The sequence below is a fragment of the Molothrus aeneus genome, chromosome Z (genome assembly GCF_037042795.1).
Source record: "Molothrus aeneus isolate 106 chromosome Z, BPBGC_Maene_1.0, whole genome shotgun sequence".
Classification (NCBI taxonomy): Eukaryota; Metazoa; Chordata; class Aves; order Passeriformes; family Icteridae; genus Molothrus; species Molothrus aeneus.
This window is the reverse complement of record NC_089680.1, coordinates 42497305-42521958: the sequence shown is the minus strand read 5'-3', so window position 1 is coordinate 42521958 and position 24654 is coordinate 42497305. Positions and strand designations below refer to the sequence as shown.

The 24654-nt window shown below is 40.8% G+C and overlaps 1 protein-coding gene across 3 annotated transcripts; it reads right to left on the bottom strand.

The window, feature by feature from the left end:
• Nucleotides 1-1401: 1401 nt before the first annotated feature.
• On the bottom strand, nucleotides 1402-24285 carry PTGR1 (prostaglandin reductase 1). Of its 3 annotated transcripts, none has more exons than XM_066569184.1 (10): nucleotides 24211-24285; nucleotides 11858-11964; nucleotides 9974-10019; nucleotides 9210-9269; nucleotides 7824-7991; nucleotides 5927-6044; nucleotides 5486-5641; nucleotides 4108-4213; nucleotides 2971-3089; nucleotides 1402-2061 (listed from the first exon to the last, which is right to left on the bottom strand). In XM_066569184.1, the coding sequence occupies exons 2-10, from the start codon at nucleotides 11961-11963 to the stop codon at nucleotides 1951-1953; spliced, it is 990 nt and encodes a 329-aa protein (XP_066425281.1). In that variant the 5' UTR covers nucleotide 11964; nucleotides 24211-24285; the 3' UTR covers nucleotides 1402-1950. The 3 variants fall into 3 exon arrangements, with proteins under 3 accessions (XP_066425281.1, XP_066425282.1, XP_066425284.1); XM_066569185.1 differs by lacking the exon at nucleotides 24211-24285 and adding an exon at nucleotides 12634-12654; XM_066569187.1 differs by lacking the exon at nucleotides 24211-24285 and having other exon boundaries at nucleotides 9974-10044; nucleotides 11858-11898.
• Between the last annotated feature and the right edge of the window lie 369 nt (nucleotides 24286-24654).

Here is a 24654-nt window from a genome sequence, read left to right as displayed (position 1 = left end):
GAATGTACAGATCAGTATTTTAGGAGGAAGCAGGCTGAGCCAGGATTGTTCTAACTGACAAATCTTTCTACAACTCTGACCAAGGGACAGGAACTCCATGTGGCTGTTCTTAGTCCATTTCCTAATCATCACTTTACTCGAAACAAGAGATCATTAATTCACTGGATTTAATTCAGTATTTTAGGAATTGCAAGCCCTCTGGCACAAGCTTGTGTTTGTCAGCTGCAGGTAGAAATAGAACTTCATGCAGCTCCCATGCCTCCCTCACCTTGTCTGTCTACCAACCTGGACCGTAGGAGGAAAAAGTGGATTTCAGGTGGATGTCCATCTCCACTACCTCCTCAGGTGTTTCCAAGTTTCTCAAACTCACCTAGTTCATTCTTACCAAGGTTTTGCCCTTGGAGAGCAAGAGGAAGAGTTTATTTTATCTTAAATGTAAACAGCTGCAGGCTTCATAATTTGTTGGCTAAATAGCTCTTCATTTATACATATAGTTATTTCTAGAGTCGTGGTTTAACTGCTTAACAGCTTATGCTTGCCTGTGCAAAATTCCTCAACAAAGAGATACCACACAACAGCACACCTCTAGTCAGTGCATCGGAAGCCTACTGACAAGAAGTTCCCTTTTTTGGTTTACCACTTTATGTGATGTGCAATGGTATTAGTCCACAGATCTTCCTCAGTGGTCAGTGTAAAACCACAGCACTGGAACTTACTCAAACTGTCAATTCATTCTCCTCAGAAAATATGATAAAGCTACCAGAACCTCTTACCCACTTGTGTCAAGGTTCATTATTTCCCCAGTGGCCAGCTGACCAGCATTTCAGGGTGTGTTTTGTTAAGTCCACTCAGCAAGTATTGTCAATCTACATCTTAAGTAAGTGATCTCTTTTTGTTGACATACACAGCATCTAATCCCGGCACTGCAAAGATAATAAGACTGCTTGGGATCTCTCTTCACGGATCAGTAATGAAACCTTCAAACTAATGAAGAAGTCCTCCACAGTGACTGAAAATGGATCACCATCATCTTCAATGCCTCTATGTATCCCATAGTAAGAGGCCATTGTTCTTTTTCAGAACATCTAAGATATCTACAGTTGCTAATCTCTGTATCTCCTTTGTTTGGCACACTGTGTGTGCTGAACAACAATTTAACACAGTAGGGCCATCATATCCATCTCACCTTCCAGGAGAGCCAAGGTAAACACTATGGCAAGGTCAGCTCCAAGCTTGGACACCAATGACAAGTTTCTCAAGAAAATTAGTAATCTATCCATATCATCTGCATTGAGATCTGCTGGGATGAACAAGTCCTTGTAATATTTTAGCTCTTCTGTGTTAACCATAAAGAAGTGAAAGAGAGAATATTCCACAAATAGAACTATAACATAAGCAAAGTATACATTAAGGTATTTATTTTTCCTTTCCATATTCTCAGAATAACTGAGATAGCTACACTGTTTAATGAAAAAAATTTTTAAAAAGCCAGCTAGAGGTGAAGCTGGAATCCCCAAGTGTTGTTAGCTTAGCTTGCTCTCCGCTCCTTGATATGGGTTAAAAAAAATCCCCCTTGCAAAGTTCTGGGCCAAATCACTGGGTAAAAATTAAATGTGCCATCAGTTAGCAAAGCTTTTCTAATTGATTTTCCTTTCTACAAGCCTGCTCATAGGAAAGTTCAAGCTATTATCAAATCTGTTACAGGTCTGATTTTCAGCAATTTTAAGGCACTTTGTTTTGTGTAGCTCTGGGAAGCAAGTCTCAATTTCTTCACAAGCAAAGCAACTGGAATATACTTAGACTTATTAGTCAAATTATTAACAGAAGTTACCATCAACAAACATCTAGCAAAATGATTGAAACAAACTGATCACATGATTTGACAAGTGAATTAAAAGCATTTGACAGAATCACATTCTGCTCCGCCAGTCTCCCAGGAATATCTGATCTTCACACTTTTACAACAGCTTTTCCAAGATTTTCTCCTTTTAGCATTCTTATAAAAGCCATTGGCATGTTCTCAAATCCTTCAGTGACTTGTTCATGGCACTTCACCTTCCCCTGTCAAAAGTAAGAAAGAAAATTGCTGAATTTTCATCCACCAAAACAGAATAAACTGCAGCAATATTTTCTCCAGCATATATATTTAATTTGAAACATGCAAGCTGGCATGCACAGGATAACTGCAAAACCAGGTGGGCTCTTGTGAAGATCTCCTTTTGTTGTAAAACCTTTTACCTGGAGTCATAACAGGAAGTAAAAGTCACTGCTGTAAAAATGTACCAGGACAGATTTATTGCTACTTGGTCCCCAAACAATTGACTGGTAGGGGATCTTTTACCCAAAATCAGGCCTACCCATACAGAAGTATGGAATTGCAAATCCAATGATCAAAACCTGACCCATCCCAAAACCTCATGTTTGTAAAAGCTAGAGCCTCTTAGCCTTTACTGGTCGCACTCACAAACTTCTCACAGCCATGAACTCGGTTACTAACTCAGCCTCCACCTAGAAAAATAAAATACAAGAAATTCCCTATTAAATCCCTTTAAAGCCCAGCTCCTAATACTATAAATTCATTCTTGCCCGTAACTTCAGCACAATACTACAATGGAAACCCTGGCCCATACTACAAATGACTGAATGAGAGATACAGGAATTTACTCTAACTATGAAAATCTTCATTATCAGATAAGTATTTTTGCATTATTCTGGAAGCATGCTTCTTCAAAGCCTACATGTATTTTGGATTATATCTGAGTCTACAAGCTGATATCACACATCTCAACAAAACAGAAGGGACCAGGCATATCTACTATTTGTGTCCCAAAGAATCTCAAGGATCAAGGCAGGGAGAAGGAAAGCATCATGCTGTGACCTCACCTAAACAGCTATGACAAGACACCTCTTGCAGAGATGGACTCTGCAGTGTGAGTACACCTTACAAACAGCTGCCCCTTCCTTCCTTACCTCCATGACCCACTTCAGCAGGGCCTGCAGACCTTCCTCCCGGCGGTTGTTCCATCGGGACACCAGAAACCCTTCCATTTGAAGCTCTTTGAAAATCATGGGAAGCTGCACATAAGGGCCTGCAAGAGAAAAGAACCAGCAAGCCACCTGCAATATCAGTTTCATTCAGAATAAGTCCCGATGCATAAAGTGAGCTTTTAGCCAGTAAAGACCACTGAATCACTTCCTTTCAGCCAGAAGCAACAGATATATTTTCCAAAGAGAATTTCCAGCACAAAAGACTGAAGATTCATGGACAGTCACTTAGGGAGAAAAAGGCCTGATCCCTAAAGCTGTGGAGCTAAACAATTCTGAAAACAGAATTTATTTCATTCAGAAATAAAGTGCCTCAGCTTCACCTGAGAGACTTAAGCTGAATCTCAAAAATACTGTTTTAACAGCTTGTTTGATAGCCTGACAGGCTCTCATGCTCTCTCTAACTCTCAGGATCTGAGTTATAAACTCTAGAAAAACAGTTTCCTCAGTCACAAAAATGTCTGATAGCCTCCTCATTACCAAAAGCCTGTTCCATTTTTTTAAAGTGATCTGACAGTCCAAAGCCAGTCAGCTACCAAAGAGAATACAGTCCTTCAATTTATTTTGGAAGGCAAATCTGGCAAATTTAATGCTATTGAAAACGAATATTCATTCAGCCACATTTCTCAGCAGTTTTATTAGTAGCTGAAACCTTACTGGAAAAAAAACCAACCCAGAAAGCTTAAGCTGCATCAGCTAAAAACCGGAAGGAAAACCATTATCTCATCTTAAAGTACATACTGCTGTATAAATGGCATCATGACACCACACTTGCTGATCTATATCTGCATAGGGCCATGTGGAGTCCTGTTTTAATTATCTTAGCCACTCCTTCATTCCTAATCAGCTGATGTTCACCAGTGTGTGCAAAGGTGGATGAGCGCATGTACACACAAGGAGCATGGTCCCAGTGTCCCACATATCCCACAGCAGTAGTTAGTTACCCAAATGTATACACATACATACACTTAAATGGCACAGGGAAGTAAACAGTAGACTGTTGTTATGTATTTCTGCCATCACCAAAGACAAAATCATTTTAGATACAATAAAGACCCTCACCTTTCTGAGGCACAGAGTCATTGTACTGAGAGATGGCACCACAGACTGCAATCCTTCCATATTTCTTCATGTGGTTGATAGCAACACTGGCAAATTCTCCACCCACCTACAAGAACCAGAGCATGTGCAGCATTAGAGACAATCCAGTGTTTAGCATTGGCTGCCAAAATCTGCCAACATTGCATTGTTGCACCAACAGGTTCAATCGGGAAGCAACTTCCACTACCCCAAAGACTTGGTGGCTGCAGAAACCCTTGGATTTACACAGACCTATGAGGACTCAATCTCACTCTTCTAAAAATTAGTTATGAATGTATGGAATTAGTTTTAATTCCAAATCTGCTTCATGATGCTTGGTTTGGAAGCATCAGGCAGGACTAGCACATAGATCCCTCCTCCTAAGGGTGCTAAGAAGCACCAACTCTGCTTTCCCCACACACCAGTATGCAATTTTACATCTTTATATCATGTTGATGCAAACTTTTTACTTTATGGTTCTCATCTCCAAAATAGGGATGTGCTGTGAAAAGAAACTTTTAATAGTGAAAAGCTGTGAGAAAATATACTGCTGTGAGGAGCTCTGCACAAAGTTAGAAGTGAGAATGAAGGGAATGGACAAGACCATAAAACCTATTTAAGACCTTAGCTCCTGCTACAGAGACAAGCACTTTGCCCTGACACCAAACATTCCTTTGAATTGCCAGAGAAAGGCTAAACACCTTGAAAGTGAACTGACACAACTTAACTGCATCCATACTGTTAAATTTTCTTAGCCTTCAAAACAAGATGTTCACATTCAAACACCTATCAAGAACAGCACATTGTTCCCATTAATTCCAGCTATATTTGGAAGAGGTCAGAAACTTTCTGAGGGCTGCTCCAGTAGATTTGCAAGTGGGTCTTGCTACTGTTTTGTTTCAGGTACCAAGGCAGCCCCCATGACCACATAATGTGGAGCCATCCATACTCACTCCCCTTTCAGCAACAGCAGAAAACTGCCTGTGGTCGAAGGTGGGGCCAGGAATGGACTGGATCAGTTTCATGTTACTGTGACTGTCACTTCCCAAAATGTGCCACACTTTTCAGAGTGAAGTAAAACCTCTCTCTCCATTTACAAACACTGTCAACAATCCAGCTTTGCCTTTTCGGTTTTGTTCTTTCTGTTAAGTCAGAAAGTCTGCTTAAGTCAGCTGCAGAAATACGTGTGGGAAGAGAACAGAAAAGCAGTAAGCTCCTACAGACACCATTGCTTGATTAAATGGATCTCCACATTGAAATCCTAGTGTAGACTTCAATTAGATGATTACAATATTGAGTTCCTGCTATAGTTTAAAGAAAATGACAGATGCTTAAGGAAAGGCCTTCTCTCTGAACTTACATTGTCAAAGAAACAGTCATAGCCATCAGGAGAGGCTTTATGCAGTGCTTCATCCAGAGATTTAACACTCTTGTAATTAAAGGCTTCATCAAAGCCTATTTTTTTCAGATAGGCAACCTTGTCATCTGAGCCAGCGCAGCCAACCACTTTGCAACCCTGCAAGGAAAGGAGAAAAACATTTATAAACATCCCCTGACAACAGAGGCTGACACTCAGAGTGTGCTAGTTGAAGGGCTCACCCTTTAAGTAAGGCTGTTATCAGTATATGAGCTCCTGAAACATCCAGCTAGATTTGCTATGTACTCAGGAGCTTTTCCATCTCAAGACCCTAGTGTAGGCATGCCTTCAGGAATGCTTGTCCCATGATCATTCATGGCCCTGTTGCCCTGTTTAACACTTATATCTTCTCAGCAGCAAGTATGAGCAGTTCAAGCCACTCACCCCAATTTTAGCGAGCTGCCCCACCACAGAGCCCACAGCACCAGCTGCAGCATTAACCAGGACTGTCTCTCCTGGCTTCATCTTGCAGACTTCCAGCAGACCAAAATATGCAGTGAGGCTGCAAAGAATATGAAATAATGTTCAGTGAGGAATAAAAGATGATAGACACACAGACATGACTTGATCACACAGATCAAAAATATTGTCACTACCAGTCCAAGATTAAGTTTTCCTACATTGCAAAATACAAAACTTAATCCAACCTTCTTAATTTGCCTTTTTCACAGCCATCCCAGAAAAAACCCCACAGATACACTGCTGGGAAAGAGATTGTTGAGGCAGAAATCTCTCTAAGGTGAAAACAGATTTCGTTGTGCTCATTAGTCAGAAGGAAAAGCACAGATAACTCTGTGACAGCTCAGTTACATACTGGAAGAGATAGGAAATCCAACATAGACAGAGGTCAGTTGCCAATTGGTATCTACTAGATTAAATTATACTCCTCACAAATCAAAGCAGGCAGAAAAAGGTAAAAAGCTTGCTAATGGGCTCACTGCTCCAGAGGACTACTGTGCTATGGCTACTGGGTGAAACACAGAATCATTAAGGTTGGAAAAGACCTCCAAGATCACTGAGTCCAACCTTTGACCAATTACCACCTTGTCAACTAAACCTTAGCTCTAAGCGCCACATCCAGTTGTTTCTTGAGCACCTTCAGGGACAGTGAATCCACCACTTCCCTGGACAGTCTGTTCCAATGCTTGTCAATCTCTTCTGTGAAGAAATTCTTCCTGATGTCCAACCTGAACATCCCCTAATGCAGCTTAAGGCCATTTCCTGTTGTCCTGTCACTTGTTACCTGCAAGAAGAGACTCACCCCCATTTGGCTACAACCTCATTCAGGTAGTTGTAGAGAAGAGTAAGGTCTCCTTGAGCCTGTTTTTATCCATGCTCAACAAGTCTAGCTCCTTTAGCTGCTTCTCATCAGCTCTGTCACCCTTCTCTGGATATGCTCCAGCAACTCAAAGTCTTTCTTGTAGTGAGGGGCCCAAAACTGGAAACTGTACTCCAGGTCTCACCAGTGCATTAGTAATCTGTAGGAACTACTAAAGTAGCTCATCGACTGGCCCAGAATCCCACAGAAGTCTTCTAATTTCTAAATTCAAGCTCAGAGCTTCCCACATGGTCTCAACTGAAAGAGCTAAGTGAATTCCTCTATAAGACATCTAGAAAAAACATGCATCTTGAGTGATCTTAAAATGAAATCTGAGAAGCTGTCCACCACACACAATTTTACAATAATTTTGAAAGCCTTCCAGATCATTAGGAAGTCAATGCCAAAGTCCTGATCTCCCATAAAAATTACAGAGAATGAAGTAAGGAATGCAAGCAGATGACTGACAGATTCCAATAGTATATACAGATTCCAAAGCACAGCACTTTTGTCTGCTGCAGTACAATTTAAAGAACATCTATTTTGCTGCATGACACAGCATCTGTCTTTTGCATTTTGGGGTTGATTCTGGAAATACAGTGAGAGCTACAGAGCCCACTCAGTAAAAGCAGACTAGTCCAGGTGCCAGTGAAATTTGAAACTTTCCACTGAGTTTAACACAGACTGAACTAGATTCTTTCCAGCTTTTCCTGGATCCTCTTTCCAATCTATTACAGTTCCTCAAGGAGAGGGACAATAATCTCCAAAGCAAATCTCCTCTGATGTTGAGGATGGGATAAACTTCATGCCCTATACAGGCCCAGAGCATCCAGAAGCATGCCTTTTTTAGCAGCATGAATAGGCAGTGTGCTGGTAGAACAAGACAAAGGTCAATACAAAAAGGAAGAAACCTCCTGCACACGAAAATCCAGGGGATAGTTGCCTTTTCATCTCCAAACTTACCCTGGCATGCCAATTGTTCCAAGAGCTAGAGATTTGGGGAGTGATTCCGGCCAACTGGAAGGAAGAAGTTGTAGGTCTTTCCCATCAGAGATAAAATGAGTTCTCCAGCCACTGCCAGCCACGACAAAGGCCCCCACTGTGAAAGCAGGATTTTTGCTTTCTACTACCCTGTTTAAAAAGTAAAATAAAATAAAAAAAAACAAACCACAAAAAAAAAAAACAAAACCAAAACCACATCCTGTTAGAAACAAATCAATACTGGCTCTTCCATTCTTCCTGTGATTCAGAAAAGAAATATTTCACATAATGATTTTTAATCCATACCTGCTGATGCTGTAGGTGTCAAGTGTTTTTCCTGAAATGTCTACAAGCTCTTATCATGAGGGAAATACTGGCAAGATTATTTTAGATTTAGCCCTGCCCACGATAAACCAAATTTTCACACACAAGTGCCAACTGTTTCTTTGACTAGCACCAGTTTGGTTTGAGATCAGACCAGGCTTCTGTGAGTTAGAATGCAGGAAAGAGGATGCTGGGATAAAGCATGGAACAGCAAGGAGTTGCTGACAGGCTGTCTGTTCTCAGACAACCTGCACCTCATTTAAAAATTGAAGATCCTGAAGATGGAACCTCTTGGGGTAATGAAACCAGATAAAAAGCAATATCTAAAATCAGGGAGATATCTATATTAGCATCTCTGTGTCAAATGAAAATTCCACTTTCTTAGCTCAACAAGAAAACTGTGTTGGAAAGGGGTAGATAAGCAGCTTAGAATTATTAGAAGCAGTTGACCTTCTGTTTATCAGCCTTGGTTGTTAATTTATCCCAGCCCTCAATGTTACTGCAGAGAAATGCAAGAGTCAAAGGCCACAGATGTTCCTTGGCAGCAACTTACAGGCAGCACAGCAGGAACAAACCGACAGAGGGAAACATCTGCAGCTACATTACCACAAGCTTGGGAAAAGGATGGATTTAAGGTTAAATAACCCTTTGGCTCAAGCTGTGATGCAGAGATATTTTCAGCTGGAGTAGATAGCATGCATGGTTGCAGACATGCAGCTACTAGCACATCAGGTTTTAAAATGTGAAGGTCAAAATGCGCCATGTACAATGACTGGTCCTTTATGCTTGTAAAAATTGCCTTTGAAGACATTATCACCAGAAACAACATACAGATTTTATCACAGGTATATATGCTCTCCAGAAAGGCAAAAGAGATTCTTAGAGGAAAAACACATTCCAACCACTCAGTGGTAAGAACATCAGTAGCAGAAGTATGCAGACCCAAGTCAAGGAGGGGTAACATAGGCTGCAGATGTCTGGAGTGTGAGCACACTCCTGTTCTGATCTGCCATGCACACTGATAACAGGAACTGAAGGTCTTACCTGGCAACCTGCGTGCCTATCATTATGTCACCCTCCTTCATGTCCCTTCGACTGTAAGGTCTGCAACACAGGCAAACACAGCTTACTGTGTGAAACTTTAGTAACGTTCCAGACACACTAGGAAGTAGTAGCAGCTGTTTGACCCAGAAAGAGAGTATCTGTTGTTAACAGGTATCAATTAGCTTGCCATTGTAACAGCATGACCGGATGCTTTTCAGAGCCAGCTACTTGGGCATCCTGGGCAGGAGTGCTGGCGGGATGATAGTAATAATCTTCACAGCATGGTCCATCTGTACAAGAAGCCTGAGACCCAGAGAACTATCTCTGAATTTAGTGTCCACGATGCCTCTTCCAACGACCCAGTCTCCCTGTGCTTCAACTACCCCCTATTGGGTATATCAGCAATGTCCAACTTAAAATGCGTGTGCTTAAGTACAAGTTTGCTAAATTAAATTAAGCAGGAACTTCTATGAGGCTGCAGTCTCATTTGAGTACATTGCATTCCAGTTGAAGACATGACAAGGAACAACAGCTGATTCTAAGAAAAGTCTACGGCAGCAGAAATGTTACCCCAAGTCTAGTTAAATCTGGCACAGCTTCATATAGTGAGTCTTGTAATTCACATACATTTTTGAAAAAGCAAACAAAGACATCGGGACACTGATAACAGCAGTGGGTGCTGCCCACTGCTGTTTTGAGGTTTAAATTGCAATTCAAATGAGGCGCTTTAGCCAGAAATTCAGAAAAGACAAAAAGGTATATACCTCATGTAAGGATCAACACTGAGGAACACTGATTCAAGAAGCAACTCTGCAATGAAAGACAAAGCAAATTCCTGAATATTATCAGTGCAGTAGAGCATAGTTTCCCCCAGCCAATCTTCCAACTAAATTGATATGAACTCTGGACTGCTCAAAATCCCCCTTATCCCTTCTTTGTTTAGGAAAAACCTACCAGAAACAACTACGACATTCTTTAGTTTTGGGTTATTGGTATGCTGCTGAAAAAGAAAATTTCCCCAGTGTAGCTTTAGCTAACTATCTTATTTTCAATCTTGCAATTTTGCATGTATCTCCTCTCTCTACAGAAGAGTGAAGCAGCCAGAATTCCTAAACAAAATTCTCATTTAATTTCAATATATATAAAATGTCATCCCATGATTCAGCCAGAAGAGGGTGGCACAGGTCAAACACAAACTAATTGTCTGCCTTAAAGAGAAAGCATTAGTTTCTCTTTTCTAAATAGCCTAATCCACTTTACTGTCTCTAACAACACTAGTTCTTGGGAAAGACGTTGTTAAACATGTTTTAAACTTCTAATTTACACAGCACTTTTAGCGGTTCATCTCCACCTGCTAATATTTTTCATTGCCTGTGCTGCAGGGGTCTAGCTGGAAATGTACTCAGATATTAAGTACCTGCCCATTACTCGAGAGTGAGTAGAAAAGCCATGTAACATAACATCGCCTTTAAAAGTGTCACTGTAGTGTGAACTTATGCCTCTTTTTGCTTTAGGGATTAAAATATGAAGGATAAAGTACTCCATGTTCTTAAATACCCACACATATGAAATTTTTAAGTGTATCTGTAAATGTAAGAAGAAATCCATTTTCAAATATTTCAGTTGTAAACATAATTGGTACTTTAATATCCTTCTGGACAATTCCTTCTACACACCTTTTAAAGTGTGGCAAATTTTATAACTGACAAATGGTGGGATGAGTCTCAAAAAAATATTGTACAAATGTCCATATGAAACCAAAAATCAAAGTTTGTTCTTTTACCAACAGCTCTTGCTATTGATATGATGGTAAGTTATCGTATTCCTTAATCTCCTCCAAACAGAGAAACACAGGAATAAAAACTGTCTTTTTTTTTTCTATTTATATTCAACATCTCTTCTTGTAGGAACAGAGGAAATAAGATAAGGAATAACAACAAAAAAAAAAAGATTTTGAATGCGGGCAGAAATCTTTCCATCTTTCTTCTTGAAATAAAAGATCAACCTTCACTGACTCCAGCCCCGAGGTCTTTCAGCTGCAGGCTCATTCCCAGTGTAGTCACTCTGCCCTCCCCTAACACTATCCTCAATATTTTCTCCATCAGCGTGAAAACCTCCACTGAAAACCAACTCCTATAGGGTATCATGTTCTCTATCTTTTTCCAAAGGATTTTGAAAATTAAAGTAGATAAAAACATTTTACTAGTAAAACATGTTAGGAACTTAATACAGTTACTTCACTGGTTCTGAGTCACAGTCCACATCTCTCTCTCTGCATTAAACAAATTGTCTTCTTGTGTTTGTTGGTTTTGAGGCCACATCACTTCTTCATGGTGATTTTCTCCATTTGCAAAAACATTCCAACAATGCTGCCTTTGTCATCAGGCAGCAAGTGTGATCAGGCAGCAGAAACTGTGAAAGGTAGGCCCAATTGCTGTGTGATGGACTTAGAATTCAATCATTGTTCCTAAGGGACTTATCAGAAGGCAAGGTGTCTTTGAAACCACCAACCCCATCAGTATACTTCCTCATCAATTGTCCCTCTCCCTTAAGGTGCATGGCTTGTGACAAGCCAGCATTTTTTGAAATTGAAATATTTTGAAATAACCTCCAGAAAAATTAGTAATAACAAGTAGCACTCTGCTCACCTCCGTCCTTTAGATTTGGTAGCTCTATCTTTTTCAGGTCGAAGTCACTGGTTTTGGGAAAACCATCAAAATGCTTCTTCAGAGCCCATGCCTTGGCAATCACCATCCTGTGTACAAACAAAGACAAAGCACACCTGTCAAAGCAATGCCCAACAGTGCTGGGCTGCTCATGGGGCTGGTTTAGATTTCATCAGGCAAAACACCTATCTCAATAATGTACTATCACACAAGAAAGCCTCTGCTTGTATCTGTGGTAATATCACCAGATTAAGAAAATATCAGAAAAGTCTCCTTATTGCATTAGCAACCCAGATCTTCCTCTGACCTGTCAGACCTCTCTGCAAGGGAGACTTCTGGAAGCAAGTCATCATGTGGGAAGTCATTCCAGCAAAATGTACAACTCCCACTCTAAAGATACTAGAGAAGGAAACTCTACTAGTTCTAGGATGAAAAAAATCCCTTTAGAAAACAAAACTAAAAACTCATGTCTATTGCCCCTGGTTACCCATTATCCTAAACTTTTACAAGCTTGAACCAAAGTGCAAATGAGAAAAACAAAGGTAAGTAAGAACTCTTTCTGTGACATTCATCATATTGAAAGAAAATGCTTCTCCAACTGCAAAGCTTAGAGCTTGGAATTGGAAGCACATTGCTACCAATATTTTCCATGCAAGACAGAAACAAACAAATTACTTGCATTAATTCTAACCTCACATGTCCTCTTCCCTTCTTACACCCATGTGAATCAATAAGAACAAAGAAAGAGAAGCTTATACTTTGAGCAAGCAGGTGAAAACTGGGTCTTCTGCTGACAAGTCAATAACCTCCTGCATCCGCTCAGTCACAGGCTGGACTCCTTCAGTCACACAGACTTATAAAGGGTGTAAATGCCTACTGTACCGCCCTCAGTACACTTCCCTAGAAGTAAACATACCATAAGGCACACCCACTGTGATTCACTTTCTTCCCATTAAGATTTGAGATCAACCCTTCAAACCACACCTCCAGTTCAGTGCCCAGTCAGCTGCAGAGGTACGTTTTCAAGAACACAAAGCTAAATGCATAAAACCCGCAGTTCTAGAACTCACAAAATACTGCAGTCAGGAGACAAGACTATTACCACAGGAGTTTCTTCAAATTACATTTTTCCCATCCAGCCCTGAAACTCTAAAGAGTTCTACCTCTGTACAGAAATACCTAATTAAAAATGAATGTCCATTTCATTGCTCAATTCATACTTTAACACAGCAAATCCGTTTGCCACTCATGGTGTGTGCCCTGACATGTTCCCTGTTCTCAGCACAAGGAGAGTTTGCATGGCTAAGCCTCTATCTATGAGCCACCTTAAGAAACAATAGCAAATTTTGGCATTTTGCCCCAACTATGTTGCAATGAAGTAGGTAGCAAGGGAGAAAACTCTGTGCAGGGGATTGTCTTCAGCTTTTGTTCTTTTTGTCAAAACTCACAAGTACAATATTGTAATATGTATTATGAGATAATTTGTGCTTATATGAGATATATATGAAATAAAGTTGTAAATAAAATTGTGCATGTAAAAAAATTCCAAAAAGCCTAAGACCACGGACAGTCAGGGGCAGATTGCCACACAGAAATTGCAAAACTCCAGATGGCAGCAAAGAAAGAAAGCCTAATTAGCAATTGAAAGAACATTGCCATTGCCTGTGCAGAGATAAGCCTTTCCCAAGACTATCCCAGAACACCCAAGAGCTATGAACACTTGATAAGTATCTTCAATCAAGACTGCCAGAGTCCAAGAACATACATCTGAATACCAAGTTCTCCATCAACATTCATTGCTTCCCAGAAACGGCATTGTCCAGCCCTGCACAGAGAAAGGAGACTTCATGCATATGCAGAATAACGAAAAGAACAGAAGAACCTCTGCCTCAGGCGGAAAAAACTGTTTAAAGCCAGCCCTGACAGAAACAGCATTTGTGAGCAGAGGGGGTCCGATGCCATGGAAGTCAGACCGAAGTTCACCCGGCACCGATCCTGGGCTTGACACTGTCCTTTTGATTGTGGCTATTGAAGACTGCATTTTCAGTCATGAAAATAAAATCTTTCATTATTATTATTATAAATTTAGCTTTATCAATTTTTACCTATAACAATATGAATGATGAAAACTCTAAAGAAACCAATATATAGCGACCTGTTCAACTACAAAACCGATGAAGACAGAAGTGCTAATTAGTACCAAGGATCTGAGAAAAAAAAAGCAAAACATGTTTAAAGATGCACATGCAAGTACCAGGGAGAACAGGGCAAGCTCTCCACTATTTAGATAAAAGAGTGTGCCACGAAATCCAGAAACTAACCAGCAGTCGACAACTTTCCGTGATGAAACAGAGATAATCCCTGTTCCACAATGACAAAGAAACAAAACACCAGTGAATGTTTCCTGCACCAGAAGTGTGTGCTGGGGAAATCACCTTTCACAAAATCAAGTATCAAAATTGGAGCATCCCACAACAGGTAAGTGGGCCAGCATTTTTATCTGCTGCTTTATGTATTTGCTTTGGTATCAGCAGTGTTTGGCTGTAACAAAAAATACCATGATGCTGCAGCAACAACAAAGCAAAGCGAGAAAACATGTTTACAGGAGCAAAAGTTGAGTTCAGAAAAACACAAAACTGATCCCACCCACTAGCTTACACTCACAGGCACTGAGAGGGATTTGTCCCACCTGTGTTCCCTGTATTCAGATAGTTACCCAAGTGCTCCAATCAGAAATGATCAGGGACAAAGGAATGGCTAGGCTGGCAGCCATTCACTGATGTGCCATTTGTACCCCCGGGGAGCCAACAGTGATTCAGAAATGCTTTGTCTTCCATCCTGTCACGTGTTTGTGAATCATCAATACTGAATCCTTGCTTTTTGTCTCTTTTGTCTGTATGCCTTCAAGGCACCAGCCCTGTTTTTTACTTTTCTACTATCCTATCTTAGTAGCTTGAGACTGTGATGGTGGTCACAGGGGTTTTCAGGTGAGGGAAGAGACAAGAATCTTGACTCCATGTTCAGAAGGCTTGATTTATTATTTTATGATATATATTACATTAAAACTATACTAAAAAGAATAGAACGAAAAGTTTCATCTCAGAAGGCTAGCTAAGCTAAGAATAGAATGGAATGAAAACCAAGGTCTGTGGCTCGGACAGAGAGAGAGAGACAGCTCTGCCGTGACTGGTCACTAATTCCAAACATCCACACGAGACCAATCACGGATCCACCTGTTGCATTCCACAGCAGCAGATAACCATTGTTTACATTTTGTTTCTGAGGCCTCTCAGCTTCTCAGAAGGAAAAATCCTAAGGATTTTTAATGAAAAGATGTCTGCAACATGAATCTTTCCGTCTGAGTACAGGACAATCTGCAAACCTATGTGCCATCAGTACTGGCGATTTCTGTCTCTCTTCTGTTGTTTCTTCAGGTGCTTCCACTCTTAGATCTCCTATTCACACAAATCCTCACCTTCCTATCAAACATCTCTACTTTTTGGAATACCTGGGTTTTTTTCTGCAGAGCAATGATTCTGCTTAGGAAATATATTGAAACACTAATTTCACTAAACCCTATTTTTTTTTTTATATTTAGGCCTAATTTTGGAAACAGGACAAATTTTCTGCCTACTATTTCTCTTTTTATTCTACTGAAATCACATCATTATAGCCACTTCAAGGCTAGGAGACTTTCCTGTAGGTCATAAAAAACCCATAAACAAACCAAACAGAAAACAATACAGACACATGCTTGATTAATGGATCCACAAACTAATTTCAGGTTGACAAACCAAGATAGATATAAAATCATAAGAAGTGGTAAGGACTACATTGCTCAAGCAAGCATATAAAATAACTCCAAAGGATAAACACCAGTGATACAACACTTGTGGGTTCCAGCTAAATTTTACTAGACTAAGTATGTCATAGCCACAATATCAGTTCCAAGAACAGTAACCGGCTCTTGTAAACTGTAATACTACCTTGTTTTTGTTAGCAAAATTAATCCACAAAAGCCAGAGGTTTGTGTCTGGAATATGTGATGTAAAGTAATTCATGCTTGTGTGGAAAATGTATAAAGCAAAAATTGTAAAATAAATTATACATGTAACAAAAATCCAATGAGCTTCAGACAACGGACTTCCCAGAGACAGATTACCACAAAGAAGCTGCGAAACTCCTGGTGGCAGCAGGAAAGAATGCCTCCTCTGCAAGCAAAAGGACATGGCTGGTGTGGAGATGGGCTTCTCCTGGAACCACCCGGGAACACCCAAGGACGATCAGTACTTGATAAGTATCATCAGGGAACACCCAAGGACGATCAGTACTTGATAAGTATCATCAATCAAGATAACCGAAGTCGTCAAGACCATACATCTGAATACCCAACTTCTCCTGACATGATCAGGGCCTGCCACCTCCCAAGAAACAGCGATTGTCCAACACTGCACAGTGAAAAGAAACTTCACACATATGCAGGGTGACAAAAGAAATTGGGGCACCTCTGCCTCAGGCAGGAAAAACTGTATAAAACAGCCCCAAGGGAGACAGCATTCGTGAACAGAGGCATATCCGAAGTGATAGAGTTCGGATCCAGGTTCACCCAGCGCCGATCCCCGGCTCGACACTGTCTCTTTGGCTGTGGCTATCGAGGACCGCATTTTTGGTCATGAAAATAAAATCTTTCGCTATCATTATTAATTTGGCTTTCTCGTTGTTTATAACATGTCCAAAAAGGAGACAGAGGAGTCCTTTCTAGCTTTATTTTATGCTATGGGGCATTCCCCTGGGATCTCTCTCAAATTTTTGGAGGACACAGACTTCTTTTTTTCCTAATTTCCGAGCTGCATTTTCCTTCTCTCTTTCCCCGTTGGCTGAGGTACTTGAGAGGTACAAACTCCCCGATACACCTGATCCCAAAGATTTCCTGAAGATTTCCCTCTAATGTATAACTCTGCCTTTTAATTTTTAATTCTTACAGAATTTAGGCATTTTTCTTCCCCATTGTTTCTTTCATCTCTTAATGTCTAATTTCGTTTATCAGCTAATCTAAAGTTTATTTGTAAAAGCAAATATCTTTTTCCATTCATCAATTAGTGGAATCCTTCCCATTGTTTCTTTTATCTTCCAGAGCTAGTTTTATCTACTAGAATACCCACAGCTTGTTTGTAAAACAAATCCGCTATTCCTCTAATTTTCAATGTCTGTAGGTTTGAATAACACATTTCTTTTGACAGTTAATTATATCTTAGTTAACCAGGAGTTTTGTGATTTTTAAAAAATTTTGTAATGAATTATATTTAATTAGTTAAAAAAAGTTTGACTGTGATTTTAGCTGGTTTTGATTTAGATCTGTGTTGGCTGAGTGTCAATAGAAAACCCTGAGAAATTACCTCACTGTAACTGCAGGAAGGAACTCCATGGACCCATACCACTTAGAGAACCTAATCAATAGTTGAAGAACAGAATTCAATAAAGACTTATTGAATGGCTATCAAATAACTAGAGATTAATTAGAAGTCATAGAACAAGAAAGATAAGGAGTCAAAGGTCTATACATCCCGGAAAACTTGATTAACACATTGCAGCTGCAGTAAGGGAGCCACTTCAGAGTTGAGTATACCCCAGAAAACTTAATCAATAGGAATTGTCTAACCAGGACAGTAAATTTAATAAAGGACTGTTTAGCTGGATAAAACCTGGGTTATCCATTAAACAGAGATTAAATGCTCTGAAAGTACTTAAAAGAAACAAAACACATATACCATGATGCAATAAATGCAGATGCAGATTTTTTGGAGTATCTATAAAAAATCTTGGATGTTATAGTGTATATGAATGCCTGAAAATTGTTGTTTCTTTGAATATGTCTCTGCAAATAAATTGCCAACATGTTCCAAATTTTGACTCAAAACTGTTATTAAGAAGGTTCCTCTAACAGCTTTTTGTTGGTAGATTTAAAACTCTTTGTTTCACTTCTGTGTGTTTTCTGTATAAAGTGTTTCACAGACCATTATAATCATTACAGTAAAGAGACTGCTATGATAACTTGAGAACAAACTTTCTCAAGTTAGAAAGAACTGAGCCCAGAGAGTGATAAGAAGACACCTTTAAAAATAAGGTGATGCATTTCTGCTTTTTTTTTCTTACAAAAGAACCATCAAAGCTTTTGCTGAAATTGAAGTCCTAGACAGCATTTATTCTGATGTCCTTTAAACCCTCCTTGCCCTGTGGTCTAGCCCACCAAGTTATCAAATAATAAAGACTATCAAGGAAAGAAGTCATGGATTGGGAAGTCTTGCCTTTTTGCACTAACAATATACGTAATAAAGCAAGGACCTCACCTGTGTTCAGACACTGCAGTTGCTGCAAACTGCAGCAGAGAGAAAAGTGAAAGCAAAGCACCTTCACACAGGTAATCATAGCTCAGTCCACAACATCAGCATGAGTAAAGAGGTTCATAACTCAGGGGAAAATGGAAGAGAAGAAGGAAGAGGTGAAAACTGGAAGACCATAATACATACTAGCAACTAGAAAAGAAGAGGCAGACAAGTCTGAGAAAATTGAAATAGACTGAAGAGCTAATGGTGATACCCAAAATCAGGGAATCACCACATTAAAGCAGAAAAACAGTAAAAGCTTTCAAGAAAGCATGAATCAAATCAGAAAAGTTTACCTTTCTTAAGTAACCTCAGCTGTTATTCCTGATTGGTGTAGTATAGTTTCCCAGCCTGGACTTGCCCAAATCTAACCTTGAGGACAAAATCCTTTCAGAAACCTGTCAGTTACATTCGTTCAATTCAAATTTTGGGTTAGCTTAACAGCTCATCTTCCTGACAGTCACAATTTGCAGATGTGATTGTGGTACTTCTTTTATCTCCATTCTGAAGCAGTTGCACATCGGAAGGGTGTGATTTTTCTGAGGCTAAGTAAAGTGTATCTCAGACATAATTAGTTTGTAGATTGGTTCTGAGGAGAAATTTACCCATCACCACAACAGCAAAGTTTTTCTGGTAATCATCATCTTATCTATTTTCTTCCCCCAGATCTAATTTATTAATCTTCTGCAGCATTTCAAAACAAAGTGCCAGTCAGTAACCAGCATAAGCAACAAAAACCCTAAAAACAAAAAAACAAACAAAAACCAGAAAAGAACCAAGCAAACAAACAAAAAAAAAAAAACCCTACCCAAACAAACAAACAAAAAACAAACCACAAAAAAACCCCCAAACAAACAAAAGAAACCAACCCACAAAAAGCCCCCCAGACTAACATAGAAGGATTTCTTGGCAGTAGATACTGCCAAGGGAGTAACAATCCAGAGGCTACCTCAGGACTTCCCATACACATACAAGGGTTACAAATTACCTGGGAGTGAATATGGCCTCAAATCCTATGTTCTTACAAGCTTTAGCAAAAGCTACCCGTTGTTGCCCTCTGGCTTAGTTCTTACAATTTTTCAATTGTATTTTTTTTCTCCTGTGGTAAGAACAAGTCAAGGCAAACCACTCCCATGCTACTTTTGGCAGAGACCATACTGCAAATATCCACACAAGCATGACACTGCATTATGAAACAATAAAGCTGCAAATACACTTATGCAATACTATCAAATCTTGGAAGAAGGTCAAAGATTGAAGGCAACTGGTTTTCAGTCTGCTAAATGACTGTACCACCCTGCACTTTGTTATCAGGTTGCAATTCCAACAGAGGTTCAAAGGAGCAAGTTTACATGAGGAAGTGAAAAGGGAAGTCAACACCATCACAGAAACAGGTCAGCTGCATTTAGCCCTCAGAAACTGCACAAAAAGTAAGACCTTATCACTCTCTACAAATATCTGAAAGGAGGTTGTAGCCAGGTGGGGGTCAGTCTCCAAGTAATAAGTGAAAGGATGAGAGGAAATGAGCTCAGGCTGAGCCAAGGGAGATTTAATGTAGGTGCTATGAAAATATTCTTCACAGAAAGTGCTGTAAAGCATTGGGACATGCTGTCCAGGGAACTGTTGGGATCACCATACCTGGAAGTGTTCAAAAAACATGTATATATGGTACTTGAGGACATGTCTATTACATGGACAAACTACATTCATTTACTGGTGAACATGGTGGTGCTAGGTTGGACTTGATGATCTTAAAGGTCTTTTTCCAACTTTAGCAGTTCTGTGGTTCTATAGGGCACAGCAGCTGATGTGGGCTGACAAAAAAAAAGCTGAAGCTACTTAAAGGGCCAGCTGTGCTTTCCCAGTCACTGCATAGCACCCTAAACTTCTTTAAGGCACTTTTTAAACTTCTGCCTTACTTAAATGTTGATACAGGACAAACACATGCTGTAACATCAGTAAATGCAAAATTTCATCAGAAATTTTGCATTTGCTGATGCAGAAATATCCTATAGCCCAATTTCACTTCTTAGATTTGCTGTAGAAATATCCTATAGCCCAGTTTCACTTCTTAGATTTGCAGCAACAGGCCTGTCACTGCCCCACAGAGAGAAATGTTTAATCTGCTTGATTTTACAGCTGCCAAATAAAACTTTGAGTATTTAAAAGCATAGATTTCTACAAATGTTAAACACCCCCTTGCAGTGTACACGTCTTGCAGCATAGTGACTAAGTGAACTTGGAAGAGAAGTGACAAACTTCAAGCTGGTGCTTTCAAGCACCAGAGATGTCTCTGAAGCCCCCTCCTGGACTTCTGTACTATAACAAGGGTAGTTTCACCGTGGAACAAGTTCCTGCTTGCAACATGCACAACCAACTACCCCCACCAGAGGGAAACTCGCTGCTCAAGCCTGCTTAGCATGTATGTACATCTGACCTGTATCTCTTACCCATTATCTTGTAGTATTAAGGAGACTGATAAATGAAAAATTAAAGGGACATGAGAAAAAAAGAAGAGGGATGTCAATGAGAGGAAAGAAATTTTAAGAGTGGAAGCACAGATCAGATTGCACACAGACATGTGAAGCTGTATTACTTTGAAAGATAAAGATTTCACAATGTCTTTAGGCAACCTGTTCTAATATCTGACCTTGACATGGTTTGGCAGGAGGAAATCTCAGGACTCTCCACGTGCCATTGGAAAACACTGTTTAGCAACAACAGTTATCTCTTACTGTGCATTCCCCTCAGATGAGGGGGGTTCCATCCTCTTAACACTGTCCTGATAAGCAGCTAAAGATGGCAGCAGAAACAATAGCTTTTGTTTCTGGATACTGAAGAAAGCCATTTCTCTCTTGGTTTTCCTTCATTATCTTGGTGACTCTACACTGGATCTGTTCATGTGTATCAGGGACTTTCTTCTACTAAGGAACTGAGAACACTGGATGCAGCTGGATCCAAGTTCAGGGTAGTAGGGAAAGATTCTGCTCTTCCAGGTCATGATTGTCTAGGTCTTTCATAAGGATATCAAAAACTATGGCTAGTAATAGGCTGCCAACTGGACAATCCTCCAATTTAGGGACAAGTTTAGGTCACCAATTTGTCTCTGAGGTAGAGCTAGATGAACATTCACATTTACAGACCATAGGAAATATTTCTGTCAGAGCTCACACCCATGACCAGCGTTGATTTACAAAAGGCAAATCTGTTAGGTGTCACGTGTCACTGTAGGATGGCTCCTTTGTCATGACACTGGGACCCCAGGATGGCATTTTTCACAGATGCAATCCTACCACCAGGCCTTCATTTATAGTGGGAAACACTTTGCTACTCCAGTCTCCATGATGCTGTCCATCCATGCTAAGGGTATGGAAAGAGAGGTGGTTTGCCATTGAAGACTGAGGCAAAAAAGTTGTTGAGTACCTCAGCCTTCTCATCCGTTGCTACCCGTTTGCCAGCCTTGCATTTCCCACAGGGGTATGTGTGTGTATGCTTTCTTTGACCTCTCCTATCAAAGTAGGGTACCGGTAGACACCCTTCTTGTTATTCTTCACACTTCTTGTCAAGTTCAGCTCCAGATGCCCCCTGGCCTTCCTCAGCCCATTCCTACACAATCAAGACTCCCATTACTCTTTCCAGATACCTGTCCCCTGCTTCCACTGCCTCTGCATGTCCTTCTTGCCTTTTTGTTTGCCTCATCCATGCTGATTCCTTGCCTTCCTTACCCAATTTCTTGTGACTGGGGATCACTAGCTCTTATGCTCTATGGAAGGTGTCCTTAAGAATATGTCACCTCTTGTCCAAAAGGACAGTTTCATAGAGGATTCTAATGACTAGCTCCTTGAACAGCTGGAATTTTGCTTCTTGGAAGTTCAATAAATTTATTATAACAATAACAAAATCACTCCTAGATAGCCACCTGCTAAAAATATATTTTCCTTCCTCAAACCATGTGTTATATTCATTCCAAAGTGCTAACTGCATGTTACATAGCTACAACTGGACTTTATATTTCTTAAAATGAAGCACTCAAATTTAGGCCTTGTGAAAAATGCATGTATTTTATGATTGGCTTTTCTCAAATATTAAAATGAATATTATATGTGTTGTGTTAGAAAGTAATGCTGTATTAATTCTCTTAAGTAGTGTGTTCAACATAGTTTTAGGTTATAAAAAAATGTTAAAATAGAAACTATGCTATGTAGGATACTTTTTTTAAAGAAAAGACTCACAGGGAGATAGCAGCCACAGGACACCTAAATCTTTCAGAGAAAAAGAATTTATTGCCCTCTCGTCAGAAGAAACAAACTTCTTCCCACCTCGAAGGCACTGTTAGGATTCAGAGGAAGAAGCTGACGATAACCAGACAGAATCCTTTGTTTGAATGTAATTTATGCATCATGTATGAAGTGTATGAATATGCAACAGGCTATTGCTTTTAAGGGTTAATCCTTTGTTAACGGGTGTCCTTTTTTGGGCTCAGAAAAAGGTACCCGGACGTCTGTAACTCTTTGTATTTATTGTCTCATATTGTACTAATTCAGATTGTCCAAATTATTATTAGTCTAATTGTACTACTATTTTTATAACCATTTTATTACTATTAAACTTTTAAAATTTTAAAAACAAGTGATTGGCATTTTTCACAAGCCTTATGGCATCAAAGCTATTACAGATCTACTTAAGAACTTATTTCTTAATACTTAAGTAATTATTTTTCTTTCCCATGTCTTATGTAAATAGGGAGCAAACCTGGCTGTCTTTATAGGATGAAGCTGCGCTCATCAGAATTGGTTCTGCTTTATTTCCATTTCCTTATTTCAGGCTGTGGTTAATCTGGATGGAAAAGGAGCAGCTGGAGCAGGTACAGTACTAGCTCTCCAGCTGCCAGCTCCATCAACCACCCATTAAGAATGACTTTGGCCATTTGAAGAACAACCAGGTGCCACCTTCAGTGTAGTTCAAGCAGCCACCTATAACAGGAACCTTCTTGCAGACAAGAAACACTCAAGCACCTTTGCCACAGGAGGGAGATTCAAAAATCATTTGGGAACACTTTCAGTTTGCCAAATAAAGAGCGGGTTGCATACTTACACAGTATCAATCTGATTCTTGTCCAAATTCAAAATAATTTTTCCCAGTACAGGTTGCAGATGTAAGCAAGTGAACTGCAGATAAGGGACCATCAAGTACTTCTGGCTACAGTACTTCCAGCAGCAGTGCTGTCACACTAATGCCTTAAACAGCTGCATCCAATATAAATCCTGAAGCAAGCAAATACACTATATTTTTTTCCCTAATGTAATGTTAACCTGCAGTCTGAATTATTTCAAATTACTGAAATAACATCAAACTCAGCAGTCCAGAACATCAAGTTTTACAGCAGATCTCAGCAGTAACACTGTCAAGCTGACAGCTTGAGCCCTCCTGCAAAGTCCTGGTCTATTTACACAGCTCGACAAAAACAGGAATGAGTAAATGCATCCACCCGACTCTACTCTCCTGCTTTGACCAGTGCAGCAATAGGCAGCTACTGTTCTTCCAGGGACACGTACTCACACATTTTGAGCAAGTTCCCCTAATTCTGCTTGAATGGAAGCATGTATGTATAGATTACAGCAACAGATCTGAACAGGCATAAATGGCGCTTGGGTTTGGTTTTTTGGGTTTTTTTTGAGGGGGACAGAGTGGCAAAATAGGAATGCGTGTAGGAAGTATTGAGCAGCACTTCCTCCATTTTGATGTAATTTCAGGGAGGTACAAAGATACTTCCCGCCGCAGCCTGGAGCTACCGCTCAAGCTCCTCAGCCCCGCTAGAGAGCTCCCCAGGAATGCCCGAGTGCCTTCCCGTGCCCGCCCATCTCCCTCGGGGACCACAGGCCCCGGCCGCCCTCCCTCCCTGGGCTGGCTCCCGCCCCCCTCAGAGCCGCAGAAGCCCCTTCCCCGCCGTGCCTGCCGTAGCCTGCGGCCGCGCTCCGCCTGCGCCCGCGCTCCGCCTGCGCCCGCTCCTCTCCCCGGAGGCGCCAGGCGCGGCCCTGCACCGCCCCTCTCCCGCCGGGGAGGGCAGGCCGGGCTGACGGCGCGGGGCGGCCGCCATCAGGCACCGCCCCTAACGGTTGCGGCTCTCGGCGCCAAAATTTGATCCTGGCGGGCATCGGGGAGCGGCTCCGGGCGCGGGCGAGCGAGTGAGGCACTGGCATCGGGGAGCGGCTCCGGGCGCGGGCGAGCGAGGCACTGGCATCTGGGAGCGGCTCTGGATAGGGGTGAGCGAGTGAGGCGCCGGGACCAGGGAGGGCAGGAGTGCTGCCCGCGGCCGATTTGGCATCAGAGCCGGCAGGGAGGGCTCGGTGGGGGAGGGTCACTGGCGGGGACAGCGCGATGAAGGTGGCAGGGTTG

Coding starts and splice junctions, on each gene's coding strand:
- PTGR1 (XM_066569184.1), bottom strand. CDS start 11,963: ATGGTGATTGCCAAGGCATGGGCTCTGAAGAAGCATTTTGATGGTTTT. Junction 10,020..11,857: donor ACCAAATCTAAAGGACGGAG/GTGAGCAGAGTG, acceptor CTTTCATTGCAG/AGTTGCTTCTTGAATCAGTG. Junction 9,270..9,973: donor AGTGTTGATCCTTACATGAG/GTATATACCTTT, acceptor CCTGTGTTGCAG/ACCTTACAGTCGAAGGGACA.